The sequence below is a fragment of the Corvus brachyrhynchos genome, unplaced genomic scaffold, assembly GCF_000691975.1.
Source record: "Corvus brachyrhynchos isolate BGI_N302 unplaced genomic scaffold, ASM69197v1 scaffold63, whole genome shotgun sequence".
NCBI lineage: Eukaryota > Metazoa > Chordata > Aves > Passeriformes > Corvidae > Corvus > Corvus brachyrhynchos.
This window is the reverse complement of record NW_008237227.1, coordinates 1,438,550-1,463,162: the sequence shown is the minus strand read 5'-3', so window position 1 is coordinate 1,463,162 and position 24,613 is coordinate 1,438,550. Positions and strand designations below refer to the sequence as shown.

At 42.7% G+C, this 24,613-nt stretch overlaps 1 protein-coding gene across 1 annotated transcript in view; it reads left to right on the top strand.

Moving 5' to 3' along the window:
- Positions 1-24,613, top strand: part of ARMC8 (armadillo repeat containing 8) — a 59,668-nt gene that overhangs the window by 12,623 nt on the left and 22,432 nt on the right. Inside the window, exons 2-6 of the mRNA XM_017729417.1 lie at positions 11,244-11,386; positions 11,486-11,583; positions 19,199-19,291; positions 22,670-22,729; positions 23,912-23,992. Coding sequence (XP_017584906.1) covers positions 11,244-11,386; positions 11,486-11,583; positions 19,199-19,291; positions 22,670-22,729; positions 23,912-23,992 — 475 coding nt within the window. The remainder of the gene's footprint in view (positions 1-11,243; positions 11,387-11,485; positions 11,584-19,198; positions 19,292-22,669; positions 22,730-23,911; positions 23,993-24,613) is intronic.

The following is a 24,613-nucleotide window of genomic DNA, read 5'->3' as shown; positions in this document are numbered from 1 at the left end:
CTGGGGATGAAGAGGAGAGTGAAAGCCTGGTCTCTGGAGACTGGTGATAGTTCCTTGTTCCTTTTTCTTAGCTTACCTTTTCCTGCACTCAGTATTCAGTAAATACTTTAAATTACCAGTATTTGACTTCCCAACCAACAGTGGGGGTTTTAAATTGTTTTAGAAGTCTAGTGACTCTATGGGCACAAAGAACCAGTATATCTAGTTTTTCTCAGTAATAAGACTTCTTGGTGTCTGGTGTGCATGTGAGATAGTTTGGGTTTTTGCTTACTTGCAGGAGCTGGGATGTAGTGGAATCCCAGAGCTCTGGGGTATGTTCCTGTGGGCTGAGGAGACTGTGCCCTGAAGCACTGCCCAGTCTGTAGCTGCAGCATGGACATGTGGAAAACTGCTTGATAAGCCTCATGGAAATAGTAAATTCTATAGATAAGCCCTCAGTACCTCAGCATAATTTACCAGGGTTTGTTTTTCTTTCTGGATTTACAGAGATATGAAAAATGCTGTAATTGGAAACAACAAACAAAAAGCCAACTTGATTGTTTTGGGAGCAGTTCCAAGGTATGTCCTTTGCTACTCTCCTTTTCACTGATTCACAACAGGTCTGGAATAATGATCCTTGGATCACAGGCACTTTTTTGTTTTAACTTTGATTGTAGTTGACTGAATACTTTCTTTAATGTAACCGAGAGAGATTTGAAGTATCTGTTAAACTCATGTATTACAGAACAGGCTGTTGAGTAATGCTTTTCATTTAGAATTTCATAGAATTCTCTAAAGTAGTCTTGGTGTTTTTATTGAACTTTACCAGCTCAGGAATAAAATCTATTTTTTTGACATTGATATTAATGATGGATGAAAGTGGTTGTATCTTAATCCTGTTCTTCAGCCAATTGCCTGGTGAGTTCATAACTGAAAATGTGTAAGGTTATGTTAAAGATTTGATTTAAAATATTGAAAAACATCTGAGATAATTTGCTTGTCTGCTCCACTTGCTTCAGAGGATTAAAAACCATTGATCATACTTTATTGTGCCTTGCTGCTTCAGCTGATGTTAACATTTTCTGGACCCTGATTCCACTAGTACAAATTGAACAGGTAACTTTAGCTCCTAGACTGCTCACTCCAGCTTTCATTTCCCCCCTCTTCTCCTCCAGCTTTCTTACAGCCTCACTTTGCAGCATTGGAGAAGGAAAACCTTGAGCACTGCAATGCTTGTGCTGGCAGTGTGGCACACACCTGTATCTTTTTGCTTAAATGGCAACCAGGTCCCAAACTATCCTGCTTGAGAGCTGCTGCTGCCTCGTCAAAAATGCTTTTTATGTGCAGAGAGTATCTTCTCACTGACAGACTGAGTTTGTGCCAAGGCCAGCCCTTGAAATTCTCTAGGGATTAGCAGTGGGGCTACCCCCTGTCCAAAACCTGCTGGATTATCTTCCCTTTCGACCAGATGCAAACAGGTGAAGAGAAGATTTCACAGGAGATGAAAAGATGAAAGTGGGCATTTGTTGAAGATGATGTGAAATTTATGGAATTTCTATCAGCAACAGGCCTTAAGGGGTTTTTGCAAGTCCTGCTGATTCTTGTGGTTCCCATTTTAAAAGCTACAGAAGATCTTCACCTTCCAAATCTAGAATCTGCCTGTTCTTATGTTTTGTAGGGCTTCTGTTCCCTCAGTTATCCTGCTTTCTGCTGCTGCTTGTTCTGTGCCCAGTAATGAAAATTCAAAAATGCTTTTCTCTTCATTGTTGTTAATGCCTTCTGGGTGCCCAGGTAAATTATACAGTTATTCTACAGCTGCAGATAAGTGACTGGACCTGGGAAATGTTAAAAGGTGAACTATCACACTTGTCCTCACTTCAGGACAAGTTATTCACAAATGACAGGACATCTCTTCAGAGATCTTCAGAAAAGGCTCTTCAAATACATTGGGTTATTGTGACCAAAGATGATTCTCTGTGGCTATAACCTGACATCCTCTATCCCCAAGTGCCTTTCTGAAGGCTTTACGATTTCCTCAAGGTGTTGCAGACAGACTTAACTAGATTATAGACTGTTTGGATTAGAGAACTCCTTTGGTTGTTCTCTGTCAAGGGGGTGGGAATCTGTTGGCTCTTTTGATGTGCCTTCTAATGGGTGAAGCTGGTGGAGTACAGGGACCTGTGGAATTCCAATCTGCTAAGCCAGGCCTCTCCCTCAGCGAGGAGAGGAATAACCAACCTGGCATTCTTTGGTTTAAGTCTTCAAGAACAGTTTTCTTTTCACAGAGTTCAGTTGCAGCCTCCCACGGGAAGTTGGTTCTCTTCTCTAATGGGAATTGTTAGAGTTCTGCTGCTGCTTTGTCCTGTGGTTCAGCTTGTTTGCTCATTTCTTGCTTCTCTTCCCCGAGTATTCCTCCATCCAGCTTTCAGAAAATACTCTTTAGACCCAAGGAACCCCTTCAGACCTGTCACTTAGTGGAAAAGAAAACAGTATATTCACATATTAGAACAGACTCGTACAGGGTTTGGAAACAAGTCTAGGAAGTATCTTCTGTTTGAAATGGGGCCAAATACTACTGGAATGTATGCAAAAGCGCTATTATTTTAAAATACTGCAAAGAAATGCAAAGTCCTTTGAAGATCTCCCTACAAAGGAAGCAGCTGCTGTGGAAGAATGGTGGATCCATGTCGCTTCTGGGCCAGTGGCCTCCTGAGTCTGTGAGCTGGCTGTTGAGTGGGGTCATCTTGGAAAGGGGCATGTATCAATACCTCAAATGAATTTTTTTGGGGTCCTTTAATATTCAGTCTGACCCATGGTCACCTCAGGTCTGCTCGTTCTGAAAATGGTGCTAGGAAAAACAAAGTTGATTGAAGAAAGCTTGTGGAATTGCCATGTCTGGAATTTAAAACTAGGAGGTGTTAAAACTGTATGAATGTGTGCACAGACTTGGCCCTGGATGTTCAGAATGGAAATAGCCAGCTTGTGTGTGGATTTTGTTTCCTAAGAAATGATTTTCTATATCTCTTCCTAGAATCATAAAATTTCCATTCTCATGGAATGCTGGCCGTGGGCCCCTGTCAGGACTGCAGAAATGTTACTTTTTGAAATTCTTGCTTTTTAGTAGCAGTCCCAGAAAACAGAATTTTTAAAGTTTAGAGGGGAAAAGTTGTTTTAAGGCCAAGTTCTTTCAGTGGCAGACCAACTTAAAGCTAAGACACCATTGCCAAAAATAGTTACCTGCTTGTACTGTCCTTCAGCTTTTTTTTCCTTCTACCTTTGCTTTAGTGCTAGCAGAGACCAAGAAATCCCCAGTAAATGTTGGTGTGCCCCTTTACTCAGCAGTTTTATAAGAACAAATACTGCAGCTTTTGTGTCTATCACCATGTCAGACACCTCTTCAGAGTCCAAGTTCAATATTTAATGCTTTCTGTCAGTTCCTCTTACAGCCTAAATCTCGGAAATGATTGAATCATCAGTTCAAATGTAAATTGTTCTTTTCTAAGTTCATCCAGTAGCAGTCTGCAGTGCTGCTGGCTCCCAATCCTCTGAACTGTAAATGGCTCACAGAGGTGGAATTGGAAAAGAAAACCCTTCAGTGAAAGGAGCACGAGGAAGTTCCCGATGAGTCAGTGTTGCAGGTCTGTGGAGCAGCTTTGGTACCCGGAGAGATGCAGCATTGCTGGTTTGCCATCCAGGCACCAACGGGGCCTTTCAGTCCTGGGACAGTTTCCTTCCTTCTTTCATGTGGGGATGGCAGAGCATGGGCAAAGCAATGTTAAATCCCAGTGAGCAGAGCATAGTTCTGTCTTCCTGTTTGTTGTAGTTCCTTGTTGAAGCTCTGATCTGTGCGATTTTGACAAAAACCTTACCTGAATTAAGTTATTGCTGATCTAATTATTGCTGAGAGTTCAGTATTTAAAGTCTAATCCACTTCGTTAAGAGCTTCAGTTATTCCTTTGCTCCAAAATTAATACAGTTTTAAAATCAAATCTTAATCCCAACCACCCAGGGCCTTTAACAAAACCACTAAATCATTCTTGTCACTTACTGAAAATGATTTCTAACTTCCAGCTGATTTTTCCCCTGTCACATAAAGTCAATTACTTGGAGTGGTGAGGTGGTAGTGTACTTCTTCCCAAAGCTTTCTCTATGTAGGTGCACCTCAAAGAATTTTATATAGTTAATTTTAACCTCTCCCTATCATTTATTAGTGATTCTGTTTAACTGTTGGGTTTTTTAATGTTTTAAATTTCTTTGGAGCACATTTTAAAGGCCATGTAGAACAGCTGAAGGACTCTCTTCCATTCCATCGTTTGAATTTTGAGTTCTGCACAGACTGTTAGGTTGCCTATGGAAGTAAAAAAAGAATTTTTGGGGTTTTGAATTGTTTCTAGGGCTGTGAACACACCAACATGAAATTTTCTATTTTGATTTATTGTTAAACGTAATCAAATTCCTTCAGGCAGTGTTCCTTTAGAGTTTGCCAAAAGAATAAAAGATTGCTGCTTTGATAGCTGTGTAACCTGGTAAAAAAGATGAGAATGGAAATGCTTTTGGTGTCTCTGCCCCTGGCAGTGCAGGTAAAGGTGCAGTGAGAGGCCAGGTTGGTGTAACAGAGCTCTTCTCACAGAAGCACCCTCTGTGCTTCTGACCACGTCCTACCTCCACTTTGTGTGTTGTGTTTGACTGCACAGACACTGCCTCAGCTCAATAATCACACAAAAGTAGCTCTCACAAAAAGCACGTCTTGTTCTGTGGAGTTAGAAACTAGACAGACAAGCAGAGGATGGGGAGAGCAGGACTTGCCCTACAGCAGTGGAGAAATGTGCCTTGAGGTGCTGGGGGGCTGCTGGGGTGACAGTGCCATGGATGCCCACCACGGGGAGCTGGAAAATCAGCCAGGAGAGTCACTTCAAATGGTTCAGTGTTTGGTCCTGCCTCAGAGCAAGGCCAGTGACCTGAGCATCTGTCAGAACTCCTCGTGGCTCCTCTGTGCCCACCTGGCTGCCCTGGTGCCTGCAGGAGCTGAGGCCTGGCCTCTGCTGGTGGTGTTAATAAATGTGCTGTTATCAGGTCTGCACATCTTCTGGGACCTTCATCATCCCTGGCATGTTCCCAGCTTGGTTCCAGGAACTCCATGCACTTGGACACAGTACTGTGAGGTCTGTCATGCACATTAGGGAGCGTTTAGTCCAAACTTCTTGGATGTCCTTACAAGGCCAGGACGCAGTTGTTTCCTGATGCCTTGTTCTGTTCTTTGTGCATTTTCTGTCATGCTTTCCGTAGGGCAGGGATCTGTGCCCAGGTGCTGTGGTTTGCTGTCTTGGGGGAAGGAGCTTCACCTGCCATGCTGGTGTTTTCCAAGGCTTGCTTTGCTCTAGGGTGGTGAAAGAGGTGGGGAGCAGAGGCTCTCACAGGCCTCCTGTGGTTGTCCTTTGCTTTTCTTCAAATCAGGTCAGGAGTCAGGACCTGATTGCATAATTAGACATCTCTTAATGAGGAATAACTCTCTCCACAAGGATGATGTATGTAACTGGAACAAGGTATTCTTCTAACCCAGCTGTGGAGTACAGGTGAGTCAAGGCAAACAATTGCAGTCAGCAGAATTGTATGAGAGCTGCTGTTTAAAAGCTGTGCAACCCCATATCTCTGAAGTGCCTGTTCTGATAGCAAAGAGGAAGTTGTTAATACAAGATGTACTTCTAATGGTACCTTTTCTGTTGTGTATTTTTATTAGAATTTTAAGTTTCAAGTTTTAAAAACATCATGTAGAAGGTAGCTTTATGGTACCTGGTGTTCCTTGTACTTAAGGAGCTGGAAGCGTCAAATCTGTACAAAATTACTCAAAAATGTATTCTTGACGTCCTCTTTCATGTGCAGATGCTGGATATTGGCTGGTGATCTCAAACTCAGTGAGACTGTAGTGTAGTCTTTTTGGTATACAATGGAGAATTTCAAACTACAGGCGAATGGGAAGTAGAAACAGCTTGGTTGTTGGTATCCTCAGCCAAAAAGCTTTCAGAATTGGTTTGTCTAAATGAGCAGTAGTTGTTCAGATGGCAGTCATAGGCTGGCTGATGTTCTAATTCGACAGGAATTTCTGGAAGACTTAGAATAAAGTTTGAATGTGTTTTATCAGAGTAAATGGAATGAACAGTCCGGTGGTGGACTTAGGAATAAGACATCAGTCTTGACCAAAGTGATAAGATGGTTGAAGCAAGACTAGGTGAAGATGCTGCTTTATGTAATGCCTATTAACCATACTTCTTGTGAAAGCAAAAGGCTTTTATCATCTCAAAAATAGTCTTAAAATGAACTAGTGTAATTCACTGTGTAAGTTAAAAAGCTCTGAGTATTGTTTGTGTAAATTTGTCTCTGGTTTCAGGGGCTGTGTGTTGATCCCACATATTCTGGTATAAATGGCTGCAGAGAATGGATGTATTTATATTTTGCTGAGTGGGTCATGGAATGGTCTTAGGGGGAAACATTGGAATAAATTCAGCTCAGACTGGAGCTCTGACAGTGCTGATGCACTGGGAGGGAGGGGTTTGATCTACTAACCAAGAGGAGAGGCTGTGCTGCAGGCACCTCAGTAGCCTTCAGGTCACTCTAGAAGGGGGTGTGTGAGCACCTCGAGGGAGCTGGGAGCACCAGGGTAGGAAGCAGGACAGGAATCTGTGGGGAGGTATTCCTGCGGTAAACAGGGCTGCATGGGGAGGAGCCGGGGCTGTTTTCAAATGAAACATCGTTAGAGAGGAGGGTGAGGCAAAACTTGATTGTAGTCATTAAAAATGTAGAGCTTCAAATGCAGACCTCTTGCAGCTCAGTAGATATTGAAACTCTCCAAAGGTGGATTTAGTTACGTGAGGAGGAATCAGGCTGGATGCAGGTTATGTGGTGTATATAGAACAGCTCATGGAATATTAATGTCACTGAGGATGTCTAAGCATTAGGATAAATTACTAGAGCTGTAAGCTGAGACTCCTTGTTTTACTCCTTAGGGAAAAGCTTTCTGTGCAGCCAACTTCCCTACTTACACACTGCATACTGCTCAGCTTGGCTCTTCTAAAAAACTACTTGCACCATGTGAAATATTTCAGAAGCAGTTATCTTTGCTTTGTAGGGCTTATTAGGGCATAGAGTTAGCCCAGGTCCCTTGGGTCCAGCCTCTGGAGATTTGGAATTACCATTGCCTCCAGAAGGGAAACTGGCATCTCACTTCAGGATAAATTTCTGTGACTAACAAGTCATAAAAATCACTCATTTTTGAATCTTCCTGTGTAAGAATCTGTAGCTATTTAGTTTGTCACTTCAGATATTACTGTACAGAAATTATTCTGAATGCTTTTAGTATTATACTTAGTTGTGTCTTTGGGAATTTCTGTGGAAAGTGATTGCTTCCTGTTATGTCTGAAAAGTAGTGCTTTTTAGCACTGGAAAGAACAGATTGGAAAAAAAAAAAAGTTTGTTGTCCTGCCTTGTTTGAGCTATTCTCAATACATTGATTCCATTCACAGTATGGGGTTGGCTCTCACAGGGACTTGAGCATGTTCAGAGGTGCCCTCTGTGCCTGGAGTGACTTTTTATTCCATATTCTGTTAGCCAGCAGGGGTAACTTGCCTCAGCAGTGCCTTCATCTGTATGTTCATCACAGGGGTTTCCAGGGCAGAGCTTTTGGGCCTTCTTGCAATGGACTGGAGTACAAGCATCTTCCAAGGTAGAATAAAACCTGTAAGAATCGTGGTAATTCCACAAATAGTGTATTCATCCCCTTTGCAAGGGGACTGGTAATAAATGTTCAGATAATCATGACTCAGTTAAAGCTCTTACTCATTAACATACTTCAATGAAAGGTGTCTTAAGCTTCACAGCCCTCAAACTGCTACCCTGGGCTCTTTCTCCATGTGCCTGCTTATGGGCCTTGAGGAAGTGCTGAGTTTCATCTCCTCACCAGGTGTTTTAGGAGCCTGAGAGATGTTTGTGACAACTTGTAAATGGGATGAAGTGTGAAAGAGAATTTCTGTTCTTTTCACCTGTGAGGTTGGTGCTCAGACTGGATTGGGGAGGTCTAAATCGTGCACATCTGTGTTACGGTGTGGAGCTCTGGTGCATCACACCCATCTCAGTCATCGGCAGAGGAAAGGGAAATCTGAGCTGTGTCTCTTCCTTGCTGAGCTGCTGGAGTTTCCTTTTGTTCAGCAGCTGCTTCCCTTGGAAGTTTTCTGCTTTAAAATAATCCCTGGTTTTCCCGGGTGTACATTGTGCCTCCTGCTGACCTTATTTCTGTTTCTTCTTGGAGTCCATTGAAGTGTCTCTCTGGATGGGTTTGCTGTCTTTCCTCATTTGGATATGACTTCCTGGGTATCGTTCCTGACATCTGAGAAAAAGGCCTTAATCACTTAATTGCCCTTAGAAGGGCAGGGACAAATGGCAGAAGTTGTATTTTCTATAAACATAAGAGGAAAATACCTGAAGAAGCCTTGTAGAAGCTTGAAAGAAGTCCAAATACTGCATTTTAAAACCTTGGAAAATGGTGGTGAAGATCTTTTGAGATCTTTCCATCAGCTTTATTTCATTTCCTGTTTGTTGTAATGTGAAGGACCACAGGCTGAAGAGTGTCAACAAGGACATTAGTACCCTTTTGCTGTTTTAGAAGTCTTTTCTGTGTATCTGTGCTTTTGTTTTTCCCTGAAGCACACAAAAGTGTGTTGTGGTGGTTCTAGCAGAGCGTTGTTCCAGTATTTCTGCTGGTTTGGAATCCAAAGGCTGGCTGCTAAGGGATAGGGCTGGAGATCAGGGATCCAGGTTATGCAGAGACTCTGTGTTCTTAGAACATGTGGACTATGAACACGTACCTTAATCATATTTTTAAGTTTCCAAAATCCAAATGATAATCTTCCCTTCTGTCCCCTGCATATAAATGCCATTTTTCTACCTTTTTATTCTGATGGTATTAATGTAAGGGAGGAATGCATTACATCTTTGCTGAATTTGTCTAGGCTAGAGCCTGGGAACAACAAACCAGTCCAGGATGTTCCCATGGACAACAGAAGGATGTGTATCTTTGTCTTTAATGTTTAACAGTACTTTATTAATTAACAGTTTTCTCTTTAGTGACTATATGGATTCTCCTCACTTGAAACTTTTTCTAGTTTTATAGTTTCTTGTGGAACTACTTAATTTTCAATGTTACTTGGTGTCAGTTCTGTCTTTTAAGGACAGAAATAGAAAATATTACAGTATGCATGTCTAGCTCTGTGGAACACCTGATCTGAACCTCAGACTTATTTTAAAGATATGGAAAAGGATATTATTAGTATCTCAGAAACTTATTGTATGTAAAGTGGGAACTTAAATGTTGATCTTCACTAATTATAAAGTTTAAGTAAGGCTTTCTATTTTAAGCATGTTAGACTTTAGATTGTAGTCGGCGTGTTTAATTTTTGCTCTTTAACAGAAGTAGAGCTGTAACATTTGTTCCACGTGTTAATGGGAAAGAAAATAGCAATTACTTTCCTTGGAAGAGAATAGCCTTCAGAATTTCATGTGCTTTTGAATTTTTAAAAAATCCTTTTGGGGAAGTCTTTTTAGGGCATGATATTGAGGGGCTGGAGCATGTCCAGGGAAGGGAACAGAGCTGGGGAAGGGGCTGGAGCCCCAGGAGCGGCTGAGGGAGCTGGGAAAGGGGCTCAGGCTGGAGCAAAGGAGGCTCAGGGGGGACCTTGTGGCTCTGCACAAGTCCCTGACAGGAGGGAGCAGCCGGGGGGGGTCGGGCTCTGCTGCCAGGGAACAGGGACAGGAGGAGAGGGAATGGCCCCAGGCTGGGTCAGAAAGATTCAGGTTGGATACTGGAAAAATTCCTCCCAGAAAGGCTTGCCCAGCCCTGGCACAGCTGCCCGGGCCACTGGTGGAGCCCCCAGCCCTGCAGGGATTTAAAAACCGTGTGGATGTGGCGCCTGGGGACATGGGTCAGTGGTGGCCTTGGCAGTGCTGGGTTAATGGTTGGACTTGATGATCTGAAAGGGCTTTTCCAACTTTAGTGATTCGGTGACTGAACATTTCTGCATACAAGGAGCAGGTTATTTGTTGGAGGCCTTGATAATCAGAGGAGGCCGTTGGGGTAGTCTATACAGGGAAGACACAGAGCAGGTCTTCAGCATTTTCTAGTGAAAACAGAAGGAAGTACTCCTGCATTTCTGAATTTCTAAATTGACCTCTAGGTTATTGAAAGCTATTTTAAAAAAGGTTGTTGCTACTTGCTACTGACATTTTTTAATTAGTAACTAGATCAATATTTACCAACACAAACAGCAGAGGAGTCAACCAGAGTTAGAACAGTAGATGAGATTGTGCTTTCCACATAGGAGCTCAATAGCCTCTTCTTTTCCAGGATGAATTTTAGCCAGGATCTCTCAGTGCATTTGTACATTACCACAGAAGCTTTTGTTTCCTGTCCTTACCTGATCTAGAGGGCAGAGAAAAAAAACCATCTGTCTGTAAAGAGGTAATAGTAGTGCAAAGTTATGATTCCACAGGATTGAGGGAGTGCTATTTTTCCTTAGTGATTGTAGTGGGTTGAAACCCACTTAAAACCACGACAGTGATGATTTTGTATACCGCTGATTATGTATTTTGGTTCTTGATACTGTAGAAAGAATCCAAATTGATTGGGACCCAAACTACACCGTTGGCAAGATGTGCATTAGGCTCGAAGTGATCCTGTTTAGCCCCAGTTCAGCTGCCTTTCTTCATGTAAAACTTTCCTGGGCTTGCTTTGTGTGTGCAATCATTTCTCAGTGTTCAAAACTCAGAGTGCTCTCAACCCTCCCCATGCTTGTGCTTGGTGATGGAATTATTTTGCAGTTGTGACTCAGAAGAAATCACTGCCAAAGATAAGCATCCCCACAGTGGTGATCAGGTGTTAGGGTTCCCTTTCCCATCAGCCTCAAACTGCAGATGCATTTCCTTTAACTGAAATTTGGGGTCTCCCTGTTATCCTGAAAGCCCCATCCTGGATATCAGTACTGTGACAGTACTTTTTAAAGAAAAAGCAGTGGGGCATTTTTCTACACCAAGTAAAAGTTGTGTAGGAACACACAGTGTGAAAAGATTGTGAATGAAGTGTTCCTCTACTCTTTTGCTCAGTCTTAATCTTTCTATAAAGGATTTCATCCTCTTTACATAGCAGGATTCAGATTATTTTCTTTCAGACTTAAATTTTCTCTTCCATCTGAATTTTCCTCTAAAGATACTTTTGTTTGCAGGTTGCTGTATTTGCTCCAGCAAGAGACCTCGAGCACGGAGCTGAGAACGGAATGTGCAGTGGTCCTGGGCAGCCTTGCCATGGGGACAGAGAACAATGTCAAATCCCTCCTAGACTGCCATATTATCCCAGCCTTATTGCAAGGTACGCCTCCCTTAATGGATCTGTGTTTGTAAATGTTCCTAAAGTACTGAAATAAACAAGCATCATGAGACTGAATGGTTGGTTTGCCCATATTTATAGGATTGCTATCGCCAGATTTGAAGTTTATTGAAGCTTGCCTGCGATGTCTCCGTACCATTTTCATCAGCCCTGTAACTCCAGAGGATCTGCTATACACAGTAAGTTGTAAGCAGATTATTATGTCTTTTTAAAGGCTATAGAGAGGGTGGGAGTGAAAAATCTTGTTGTCTGGAGTAGTAACAAGGCCTTGTCTGAGCAACAGGGTTGGCACTTCTCGCCTACCTTTAAGGTGTCTGGCACCCCTGACATTTATGGCTTGTTTGATATGAGCTGGTCACCAAGGTAGCCCACTGATAAAGAAAATACCTACATGATCAGACTTGTGTGCAATCCTGAGGAGGAAAAACTGTCTCTAAATAGTATTTAGAGGCACTATTATCAGAGCTATACTGGCAACAGTTACTTGCTGAAACTTAAAAGTTTTATCCAACACTGTCCTCCCTCTCCAGATGGGAGAGGGCTTGCTCAGTTTTTGTACTTCCAGTGGAAGAGCTTCACCTCTAAAATGTCTCTGCTCTTACTTAGTATATGTGTGGTTTCCATTTAAGTGACAGGAGGATAGAAAATGTGCCTCTCCTGTTGCTGTAATCCTGAGTTCATCCTGGAGCATGTGCCAGCAGGGCTGTTGGTGCTGGCCCTGGTTGGGTGACTGGGCAGAGCCCTCTCTGAAGGTACTGCTGTCTCCAGGGCTTGCCCAAACCCAGGCACTGCCTCTTACTGGGAAGGAGGGGCAAGGAGGGTTTGGCTGCTTCCTTTGTCTCGGTGTGAGGGATAAGGTGAACCATGGAATGAAAGCTGCAGTGGACCAGCAATCTCTTCCTCCTTGGAAAAGGGGAGCATTGCCCCAGTCTGGGGGAGGTCACAGAGCAGCTCCAGCTTCTGAGGGTAACTGGGACCCCACAGTGAGAACCACTCTGGTCCCACTCACAAGGAGCTGTTGTTTGCTGAGGAAGTCTTGGTGCTTACAGAGAAGGGCACAGCTGGCCTCTCACATCATACTTTCTCTACAGTTTGGCTGTTAATAGTCAACAGATTTTCTTCATGATTTTTTTGTCTAGTTGTTATACAGTGCTGCAATGTCTGTTTTGTTCTCTATTCCTTTTCCAATGACTTTTTACACTTTCATTCCAGACACAGGTATGCAGACTTGTTGTTTTCTATGGACTCAATCTTACCATACACCTATTCTGGATTTCACCTGCCAGTTAGTCCATCTCAGGAAGTCAGATTGCATTTAGTGTGTGTAGGTAAATCAGCCAGCTTTGTCCTCCACTGTTCACTGCCTTTTTTCCAGGTGTTTTGTGGTTGTTCAGCAAGGGAAACCTCAATGTGTATTGTATGTGTGAACATCGAAGGTGCCTCTCCAGTGAGTGATCCAAGGGCTTCCTCTTTGTGTCTGTGCTCCTTTCTTTGGCTTCACTCCATGCTCCCAGATTCCCCCAAGTCAGCCTCTAAGAGTTGATAATTGCTGAGGCATCTGCTTCCTGCTCTCAGCATCCAGAGCCAGGGTTTAAGATGACTGTCTCCATTAACAATCCGTATTTCTTCCTGGGGATCAGTGCTCAATAGGGACTTTTAATTGCTCCCTATCTGGAGGAGAGATTTGATGTCTTGAAGGGAGAGGAAGGGGTAGAATATGGACAGAAATGGGAAAGAAGCACCATTAGCATCAAAATAACCACTAGCATGGGAGCAATATGCCCAAGAGGTTGGATTTGGTGTTTCATGCTTTGCTTTCTCTGCTGCACAGCAGTGACATCAACTGCTTCCCCAGTCCTTCTTCAGGCAAATGGGATGTCCTGGAATTAACCATATCTACAGGAAATTACCATCTGCTGAGGGGTCCTTGCTCTTAGTTCACCTGTAAAACCCGTTTTCCCCTTTCCCATTCCAGTTAGATACCTCAAAGTTAAGTATTTTATGATTGTGCTTAAGGTCCTATTTCTGCAAATCCTTTTTTTTCCTTCTCTTGTGGGAATACCCAAGGCCATGCTTTGAAAAGTACTGAATCCAGATCCTTTGAAAAGATGTTTTTCCTATCTCTTGGAAGGTACAGCCCCAGCCCACACTGCTGCAAGCTGTGTTTCACAAGGCAGCAGTTGAGACATTGGCTTTGCAATTAAAGAAGTAATTATGGGCCTAATGAACACTTCATGGTAGACATTCCAACACTGAGAACAACAGGAAGAATTCAAAGTTCCCGTTTAGCCACCCTGCTCCCTCTTTGTTTCTGGTCCCAGCAGCTCTGGGGAGGCTGTCACCATCTCCATGCAGCTGCAGCACTTGAAGGTCTCTCAGGTTCTGCCTTTTTCAGGTCCTATTTTGAAAGGTAGGAGACGAAGTTTGTCAGTGGCTTTTCATTCCTGCCCAGTAGTTCTGGAGAAAACTTCTGAAAAGTTGGATCTTGAGTTGTGTCTAACCTGGAAAGTTTCCCAGAATTTTTTTGTGTTTTGACTGCAGAGAGAGGATCTTGAATTTGGGCAGGACTGTTTCCAAGACAAGGTATTAGGAGTTAGCTTAACATCTCCAAGGGTGTTGCAGTCATTCTAGAGGTTTCAGAAGACCTCTCAATTAAAATCCAGGATATACAAGTGCTTTAAAGCTGCTTAAAACATTCCTTTCTGTTTGTAACAGGTACACATCATCCACAGTAACTGGAATATTTCTCCCAACAGAAGTGCTGTGTGTCAGAACTTTGCTCTTGAGCCTTACCTTATGGACAGCAGCCTGAAGGATAAACTGCTGGCAGTTTTGTGTAATTAATTCGGTTCAGTTCCAAGGATAAAATGGTTCTTCAGAGGTGGAAACATTTGGGCAGTTTCCTATAGGAACTTAGGATTTGTACTGAGAAAATACACACATCCATGCATCCATCCATCCATGCATCCATCCAGATGAACACTGAGTTCTCAGAAAGGGCAGGTTTTTAGGGTCTGATGCTGACCTGTGACACCAAGTTATATCCAGACCTGCTGTGCCAGGGAAACCCTTGTTCCTGCATGGGCAGGGTGCAAGCTTTGGTGCTGAGACCCATTTAGTGACCATGCTGCACTTGGAAATGAGGAATGATGTGGGAGAGAGATCTGTTGAGGTGCAGACGTATGTTCAGACTTCTTTAAATTCCAAGATTGTCCATGTGAACCAGCCAGCTTACCATGGCTGGATGTGTTTTGGGTTGCTGAGTAGATGGAGTCACTAAGACTTGACTGAGATCCTGTTACTTCAGCTCCTGATATCTTAATGAAAACAGAAGAATGGATTCAGTGGCAGAAAATGTTTCCAGCCCATGGAGGTGTTCTGCATGTTTCCTGACAGATGTTCTCAGTTGTGATTGCATTTTCCTTCCTCAGTGGGACCCAGGTACAATTCCAGTGGGAACTTGCTGTCTGTGATGCTGTGCTGGCCTAGCAGGAGGAGGTGCATTCCCTGCTGGGAATGTCCTGTCCTTACCGGAGCTTGGGGAGTGAAGGCACTGTAGCAGGATGAGTCTCTGTGTTGTTGAGACAATGAGAAATCAGGTTGAGAAGTCTCAGTCTCTAGAAATGATGAGTGAAAAGCGTTCCTGCTTCCTGGGCAGGTTTGGGATGGAAAAGCTGATGTCACCTGGTGATTGGCCAGGCTTGGTAAAGGGGAGGAGGTGTACCTGAGAGGATTAATTACACTGATTAATTACCAGGTGTTCAATGAGCAGTGAACCCGCACTGCCAAGTGTACACGTGATCCACAGTTCCCGAGGGAGGAATCTGGGTCAGCCTCCCATGCCTTATTCCTTTTTTCGTTCTGGCTGTTGGTGGTGGCTGAACCAGGAGCAAGGATGAATGTTCTCCAGTCTGAACTGCTTCCTGAAAATGAGAGTTGTAAAAGAACCAATTCTAGCTTGTAGAGCTTGAATTTAAGATATTTGGGTGGATAGAAGCATTTCAGTTCTCTGACCTGGGGAAATAGCAACCCTCTATTAAAAACAAATGTTTTAAGAGTAGGTCTTATGAATTTTGTTTTGGTGTTAAAAAGGAATATGAAGAAACTAGGTATTGGGATCCAAGCAGGTGAATGTAACTGTTCATTCTCTCTGAGTTCTGTTTGTATGGACAATAACTTTGTTGCAATATATGTGATACAGAGACTTGGCTTAAGTTGCCTGGAACTACTTTGTTAGCAGACAGCATCCTAATGGGTTTGTGAATCTCATTGTTCTAACCTTATGGATGTAGACTCAATCTCACTAGGCTTGCTGGGAAGAGCCTTTGTTACTTAGGCATCAATACTGAATAAAAGTGGAATTATGTAGCCTCACATTGACACCTAATCACTATTCACATTTAGTTGGAGTCAGCTATGTCCACACGTCCCTTTGTTCTTTCTAGGTTCTTTTCTGATCAACATGCCAAAATTATTATACAAGTTGGATATTTTAGCAGAATTGTAGAGCAAAACTAACAGTTTTCTTACAAACACATTAAGGAAGCACTCTTGGAACTTTCCAAGAGTTTTTAACCTTTTCATGCCCACAACACTTGGGATCTGATGGAACAAAATGTGAAGGTGTATAAAAGATATCTGTAAAGAATTGTGTCTTAAATGTATAGTCCAGAATATCTAATAATACACTTCTTTGTGCATTGGCAGAATTTCAGGGGATCCTCACTGTGTTGTTTGCAAGGATTCATTAACTCTCATCTCACATGTACAATAACACTGTTGGGGTCACAGTGGCACCAGAAATCCCCTGTCACAATGTTTGGTGGCACAACAGCCCCATCTCGTAAGTGCTGAATGGAAATCATCCAATATGAGAACCTTCCCATCCAGGAATTTCCCACTGCATCATGGTGCCACACTGGTCAGTAAAATGTTCTCTTATACAGATCACCATGTGCTATTCCATTCCCATTTCTATAGCTCTGCTGTAGAGCTTCCCAGCAGTTTGAGGCTTGATTTCTGTCCTCTTAGATCTTTACCAAAAGTCTCCAATTTATAAACTGCAGCTGGAATACTCATGTGACCAATACTTATGTGACCAATACTCATGTGATCAATGCTGTTGGATTTTTAGGTGAAACTGGACCATTGCACGAGGATGTCACTGGTGAGGATGTAAAATAAGTGTTTGTTGGTTCCTTCCCTGGTGTTAGATACAGATGGAGAGATGTTACACATTCATCTGTGCTGATTAAAAGTGTTTAACTGAATAATTATTTTATTCAAAGATGTGCTGCTTTAATAGTGGCAGTTGGAATCTTTTGAAATAATTCAGGTTTCACAGTCAGGGATTTCCCTGCAAGAGATTTCAGGTCTTGCATCTTACAGTTTGAAGCTCCTTTTTTAAAATATCCCTGCCTGTGAATCCTGAGGTTCCTCTCCTCTCCTCTCCTCTCCTCTCCTCTCCTCTCCTCTCCTCTCCTCTCCTCTCCTCTCCTCTCCTCTCCTCTCCTCTCCTCTCCTCTCCTCTCCTCTCCTCTCCTCTCCTCTCCTCTCCTCTCCTCTCCTCTCCTCTCCTCTCCTCTCCTCTCCTCTCCTCTCCTCTCCTCTCCTCTCCTCTCCTCTCCTCTCCTCTCCTCTCCTCTCCTCTCCTCTCCTCTCCTCTCCTCTCCTCTCCTCTCCTCTCCTCTCCTCTCCTCTCCTCTCCTCTCCTCTCCTCTCCTCTCCTCTCCACTCCTCTCCCTCAAGGGAACTTTGTCACTGAGCAGCCTCTTAGCACTGAATGTGACGTTGTGTTGAACACTGAGGGGACTTGATGCCTTCAGTTACTGAAGATATGCAGAAAAGGACAAGAATCTGTTTTGATGGGTCAAATGCATTAAAATACAGAGTAATCCTGGGTATATTGTCAGTTGGTTTTGCTTCACCTCAGGGAAGCTGGGAACAGGCAGCCCAGAGAGGGTGTGGAGTCTCTCTCACTGGAGATATTCCAGTCCAGACACAATCCTGTGCCCTGTGCTCTGGGATGGCCCTGCTGGAGCAGGCAGGTGGGACCAGGTGACCTCTGGGCTCTTCCAACCTGACCCATTCTGGGATTGAGTGTCCACTATTGCCCTGCAAACAGACCAGTCCCTTGCTGGCCTTTGGGTTCTGAAGTTTGTCTCTGGGCTGTGTGTAAAGGCAGAGCAGATGGAGCTGCTGTTGGCCAAACCCTGAGAATGTTGTTTAAAGTAGGTAGTCCCTTGGTCTTCCCATGCACAAAGCATGAAATGACTGTGGATACATGGCTGGTGTACCTGGGAGAAAGTCTTCATAAGTAACTTTCTCTCTGTAGGATGCTGAGATGCCACATGTTGCATGTTGATCCTTTCCAGTTGGTGAGAAACAAGCAGTAGAAACAAGCTGGGTTTATTCTTAGTGTGTTTCTTGGCTCTGTTGTCCTGTTGTTTTCTGTGGAGAATAAGAGGGCTGGATTGTCAGCAGCAAAGTTTCCTAAAATAAGTATGATAATTGTATATATACATAAATAAAAAATATTAAAAAAATAAATTCTGCAAAGCTTTTTATAATCTCAAATATTTGTGCAACTAGGGGAGACTGGTACATGTTTATTTTGACAACATTAAAAAGTGTGGTGGGAAATTTCCCAGGTAATTGGGACATAAAACTTCTTGTAACCAGTGTGTATATCTGAAACTGCAGTCACTGAACAGTCAGGCTGGTGCTGCTTTCAGGGCTGTCTCAGGAGCTGAGGTGCAGGAAGGTTTTGCTCTAATTTCAATTCACCTACCCCAAATCAGAGGGCTGTAATTCATCACAGTGCAGGTAAAACAGGGTCTGGCTTAGGTTTTTAGGGCCAATATAGCACATGTGCTTTGGAAAAGAATGCTCATTCAATCCTTCCCTCTGCTCAGCTCCCTTTATCTCATGGAAGTAACTTAGTTTACCCCTTTCCAAACTAAAATACCCATGTTTTCTTTTAATACCACCATAGTTACTGCCACTAAAATGTGCTGGTAAAAGTAACTGAAAGCTTTAGAACGTTATAGTTTTGTGACTTACCACAGAGATTAAATAACTGGATGTGCTTGCAGAAGAGAACTTGCCACAGAATCATGGAAAGGTTTGGGTTGCAAAAAGATCATCTCATTCCAGCCCCCTGCCTTGGCTTAGGGAACCTTCCACTGGAGTGTAAGGGTTTCTTTTGCTGATTTATTTGGGATTCTCTGTCACAAGTGTCACACACACTGACAGAGTCTATAGCGTGTGTTTGACTGCAAGACAAAGGACGTGATGACTCCCCCTGAATCAGTTCCAGGGGACTGTGCCCTGTCCAGGCTGGCACCATGTTCCCTCCCTGCTCCCTTGGACTCAGAGCTGGGAGAAGAGGCAAGTCAGCTGCACTGGTGGTAAGACAACACTGAGGCAACTCCTGGAGTAATCCCTGTCAGTGGCCATGTTTGGTTTTGGTATGTTTTCCCCCCCATTCTTTTATTGGTTTTGTCCCAAATATTCTGGAGGCAAATTGCAGAAGTTTTATTCCTGTTACTCCTATTTATTCCAATTGCACTGACCTTTTATTTCTTTTCCATGGGGATTTGGCTCAGAACTATCACTCATGCCTTCAACTTTTAATGAACTGCTTTTAATGGTCTTGCTCTGTATCCAAAAAGGTTTTGGTGGAAGGGAGAGCACTGAGTGCAGAATCAGGAGTGCTCCTTTAAGTAACAAAGTGGAGAGAAGCTGTGCTGAAATCCAGTGTTAACTCTCTCTTCTTTTCTCACTTGTTTGCAGGATGCTACAGTTATCTCCCACCTCATGGCACTGCTCAGTAGGTCTCAATACACACAAGAATACATATGTCAGATCTTCTCCCACTGCTGCAAAGTAAGAAAGACACTTCATGTTCTCTATGCAACCTGTGGTTCTGGCCTGTAAGAACTGTGTGTGTGCTGCCTTTTGTGGCAGGAATTTTGGGCCAGTGATGACTGAGCTGGTACTGCTCTGCATTTGCTGCAGATTTGTCAGGATCGATACATGCTGCTCTGCAGTACAAGAAAATATGCAAATATATGGGGTTTTTATAGGCTTTGGCTACTAAACAAAGCCAACAGTCTGGGCAAGTAGCAGTCTTCACTATTAGCACTATAAATCTTGGAAGACTTCTGGTTTTCCTCTGAAAGTCTCAGGACAGTGTGAGCACCTCTTTGCAGAGGTTGTGCAGCCACTGTCAGCAGTTTTAAACACAGATACTGCTCTCTAAGAGGTGCTGTTGTTGAGAGGAAAAGAAATGCTCTTCTCAGCCGAGCTCTATCAGTTACAGGTTCATCCAGATACATGTTCATACCTGCTATGTAATGCAAGTCTGTTGATATGAGAAAACTGATTTAAAACCAGCAGCAACCCCACCCCAAACATAGTTTTGTCTTTCCCTCCCCCCACTCCAAGTTTCCACACAGCAGTGGTTTTTATTGTTGCAGTTTTTTGGGAGTTACTGTACCAGTGAGTTATACAATAACTGTATCAAAATAATTCAGGGTAGGAAATGAGATTTTTACAGTGTCTTTCCCTTTTAGTAACAATTTAAAACTAAAGGATCATAGACTATGAGAAAGTTCCTAAGTTTGTGAATTTGTAAGTATTTGCCTTGAAAAATATCTTTCTACCTTATCACTTACAATGAGTCCTCTGGAACTGTGAGTTATTCCTTTGTTAAGTATCTGTGTTTCTCTGCCTTGACTGTTATTTTTGTACACTCATCTCATTGCATTTCTTCTGCTAAGTGAAGCTGAGGACTGAAAACTGCCCGGTTAGTGGGGTATAAAGATAGAACCCAGCTGCTAATATTTAGAGAACTGTTTAAAGCAAACAGAAAGACAAAATCCTACACTGGACCATGGAAGTTCACATATATAGCTAATAGTGGAAAAAAATTTGGTATGTTAGGAACAAAAATGCACCAGTGAGGCATCTCCTGTCGAAGTGGCCCTTGAAAGTCTCCTTTAATAGGCTGAGGAGCTCGAACAGGTGAAAAATCAGGCCATGCTGGCCTACAAGAAAAATAACCCAGGACTAATTATAGGGTGGTAGAGGAGTCAGTTTATACAGTCAGGGGTTGGCTCTGGGAATATAAACCCTGTTGGCTGGGAGAGACCAGAAAACAGTTATTGTCATCTTTTTCCAAAGGAGTTATTACCTTTGCAGCTCCAGCAACTCCTGGTGACTTGCACATCTGAAATGTTGTTAACAGAGCAAATGCACAGTCACTTCACAAGTGAGGAAGGTCTTCTGAGCTCACCATTTCATTTAGTGTGCCTCCTCCAGCCCCCAAATCTCTCTCAAATTTTACAGTGGATATCTGGAAAAAATCAAGTTTTTGGAAAGAAGTTGTTGGCTGTGTGAACAGAGAGAAATATGGCTGCACAAGAAAGGCAGGGTGATGGGTATGAGTGTTAGGAAATGCTTGCATTTGCAGAGTAAACAGCTGCATAACAAAGAAAAATATTTGAGGCTGAGTAAACAGATCATCACAAACGTTAAATTGATCAAGAACTCATTTCTCTTGCCCAGGCAAATGCAGCTGTTCAGCAAAAATCTGAAATGTCCTCTTCCTTCTATTTTGTTTGGTTTTGGGGTTTCAGGTTTATAAGGTCAGTTATTGTATTTTCAGACAGAACAAAATACATCTAATATGGTGAAGACAAATTTGCAGGGTATTTTCTGACTTCAATGAATAGGCAAAGTACATTCTTAAAATTAAAAAAAATAATACATACTGAAAGTTTCAGTATTCACTACATTTTAAATGAAGGCTCCATCTTCCTCCAGAAGGCCTGAGTGAGAGAACCTTTCTTACTTTTCTCCCTGAAGCAATAAGTTACTGTAAATAAGCCTTTGTATTTAGGTAAGGCTTAGGATATGTTCGAAGAGGCATTGATGCTTTTATTTCTCTTTTTCCTCATCTTAGTAGATGTATTAATTGAACTAATAGTGACTTCTCACAGCTCCTGCCTTGTCCCTGTGCTGTTCTCAGTTCACATCTGGTGCAGCCAGTTCTTTCTCTGCCTTTCCAGCATCTTTGGTTGGCTTCTCAGGTTCTGCCTTGCCTGCTCCCTGGAGCAGCTCAGCCCGGTTGTCTAGAGCTAGGAAATCCATCATTTGGGTTCCTAGCATATTGCTGCTGCTTTCTGCTTTTGCTGCTCTCTTTTGCTGCTTCTCCCTGCACGTTTAGAGTTAAAATGAATGGCTGAGGAGCATTGCCCCTGGAGAAGAGCCATCCTTAGCAAGGGAAAGTGTTGATTTACAGGGGAGCAGATGCAGTTCTTAACATACAGAGCCAGGATTCTATCAACACAGAAGCAAATACATAAACTGAAATCAGGCTGATGTACCTGGGATGTGAGAATGCAAGTCAAAATTCATGTTTTAAAAGTCTCTCTATCTCAGTTCATTTGTTTTCAGAGCAAGTGATGTGAGTAGGTAGAATTTACTGTTTTAATGGTCAAATTAAAGAGGTAAGGTATATGTTTGGAAACTTCTGGAATTTATATTTGAAAGTGGTGACGTCTCTGCATAAGTAATTATTTCACTGCCAGTTGAAAATTAAAGTCTCGTGTCTGGGAAGGGTCCAGGATAAAGCCTTGTAACCAAGGCAGCTTCCCCCAGGCCTCTTCTCTTGGGTGACCTTAGGCTGCTGCCTAGGGGACAAAGGCACTTAGGGTACCTGCTTCTCATTGTGGAATGAGCTGTTACATTGTGCTATCCTAATGTTTCCTTGAAAATTGGTGTTTTATGATGGAAAATTGTGCAAGACGTGGTGTCTATTCCTGACATACATCAAGATCACTGTCAGAGGAGTGGAACTCTGTCACTGTACCCACGGTGGAACAAAACCAGGCAGCCTTGCTGTTAAACTGGGGCTGCTTGTTGAACTGCTTGGAAATGCTGCATCATATTCTCAAGTTTTCACCTTTATATTTGCAGCTGTCCCTCTTTATGGGTTAGTGCTTACCTGGTCGTGCTGGTTGGTGTGTGCAAACACAGCGTGTACAGATGAAATATTTCATGTACATCCAGTTGTGCAGCTCAGATAACACACCCAGGTGTCACCTCTGTACAGGCATCTGTCCTGCTTGCACAGAATCTGCCACCTGCATCCCGTGGAGGAATCGCTAGTAGTTGAGAATTACTAAATCTAGGGCAGTATGATTTCTTTTACTTTAAACTCACTCATTTTTTTCACATATTTCAATATCTGTTCTTCAGCTCCAACACTGGCATAGCTGCGGCTTTAACTCATTGCCTCAGCCACTTCTGTGTGCCAATGTAAGTGGTTTTCCTCCTTCAACCCTGCTGTTTTAATTGCATTTTTTGGTAGAAAGCTCTTGGTGGCAGTAGCAGCTGAAGCATCTCTTAAAGCACCAGATATGTTACATCTGAAAGTAATTTTATGCTTTTTTCTTAGAGGAAGAGATAGTCTAAAAATGTTCTTTTGACTGCAAGAGTAGTCTGATTTCAGCTGTATCTCAGATTTGAAGATAATGTGTCACTGATGCCTGCCAGGGTGTAAGAGGTGCCATAAACTCAGCCGGGTTTGAACAAGAGATAGGGAGTGAAGAGTCTTTCTTCACTTGCAGATTAGTCAAGGAAGTGCAGGGAGGGGTGATAAATGCTGTGGCATCCTATAAGCTGAATTTGAATGTGCATAGCCTGTGCTTAATGCAGAGGTGACCAGAGCTGTGAACCTACTTTTCAAGAGAGGTTTGCAAGTCACAGGTCACCTTTGGCAAGAGACTGCTGAGGGCTGCAGGTGTTGAGATTTCATGTTGTTTTTTTCAACCTCATTGAGGTTTTTTCAACCTTATCATGCTACAGAAATTCTGAGACCTTTCTCCTGCAAATTTAATATTTGTATTTAATTCCAAAGGCTGTTTTGGAAAAAATACTGACATATCAGCCATTGCCAACTTAGATCTTGAAGTCAGTAAATAGGTGATGGCTGGCTGGATTTATAGCCAAATATGCTTGAAACTAAAATAATAAATAATAAGGAACTGGAGGAAAATGTGAATCTCCTCTCTGTCTGGAACCAGTTTTAGAAGAAATCCCTTCCCTTCTGCAGTTAGAATTGTCGAAAATGCTTAATATTAACAGTGAAGAAGACATTAGTGACTGGTGATATTTTATGTCATTTGTAGAGAAAATCAGGAGCTCTCAGCTGCTTCCAATAGGAAGGGTAGAAACAAAAGTTCTCTATCCATGTTTCTTCATTTGTGAGAACTAGTGTCATTGCCTGTTGAAGGAGAGAGTTGGATATGATTACTAGACAAGGACAAACACTGTAAAAATATCAGTTGAAGTTGTTTATGTAAAAAAATAAAATTGCTATGCCAGCTGATTACAAAGTAAATGTTAGGAAATGTGTCTTAAATGTTTAACAGTGAATTGCAGATAGTGGAAACCTCTTACATGTTGTTTTAAAAACCCTGTGTTATGTTTCCTTTGAAGGGTCCAGATCACCAGACAATCTTATTTAACCATGGAGCTGTTCAGAATATTGCACATCTGTTGGTCTCCACCTCCTACAAAGTAAGACATTACAACTACTCTTATGTTTAACATGTACTTATCAAAGGAATTCAAATGGAGATTGTAAAAACCATGACTGTGCCTGTGAACCAAAGCTATAAACAGGTACAATGTGTATTTGTAGAATAACAGTTGCTTTTACTTGTTGTATTCTGTCAAAACCAGAGCTGTTGCACCGTGAAGTTAAAGCAGCAATAATGGAAACAGGGCTGGCTGGCGTTGCTCCAAAGGGGAACAGGCACTTGGCAACCCAAGTGGTCTGATTTGTTGAACAGTAAATGAGAATAAGAAGTTAAGCTGAAGAGAAGCAAATGTGGTCTGTCCTAAAAAGCAAGTCATACCTGTAAAAATAGATGGTCGTGGAATGTGTGGAGGCCACCAGCTGCCCGTGTGTTGTGCTCCCTGAATTCCTGAGTCTCAGCTCCCTTCTCTGTTCTGTTTTGGAAGTCCATCCTGGACTATCTGAAAGCACCACCTCAGAGGACAAGCATCACGCTCTACCTGTCACTTGGTGGCCAGGAGGGTCAGCTCCTTCTCAGTCCTTCCACTTGCAAAGACAAGGACACAGTTTAAATATGTGCAGCTGTAGAAGGGCAAGTCAAAGACTAGTATCTAAACTAA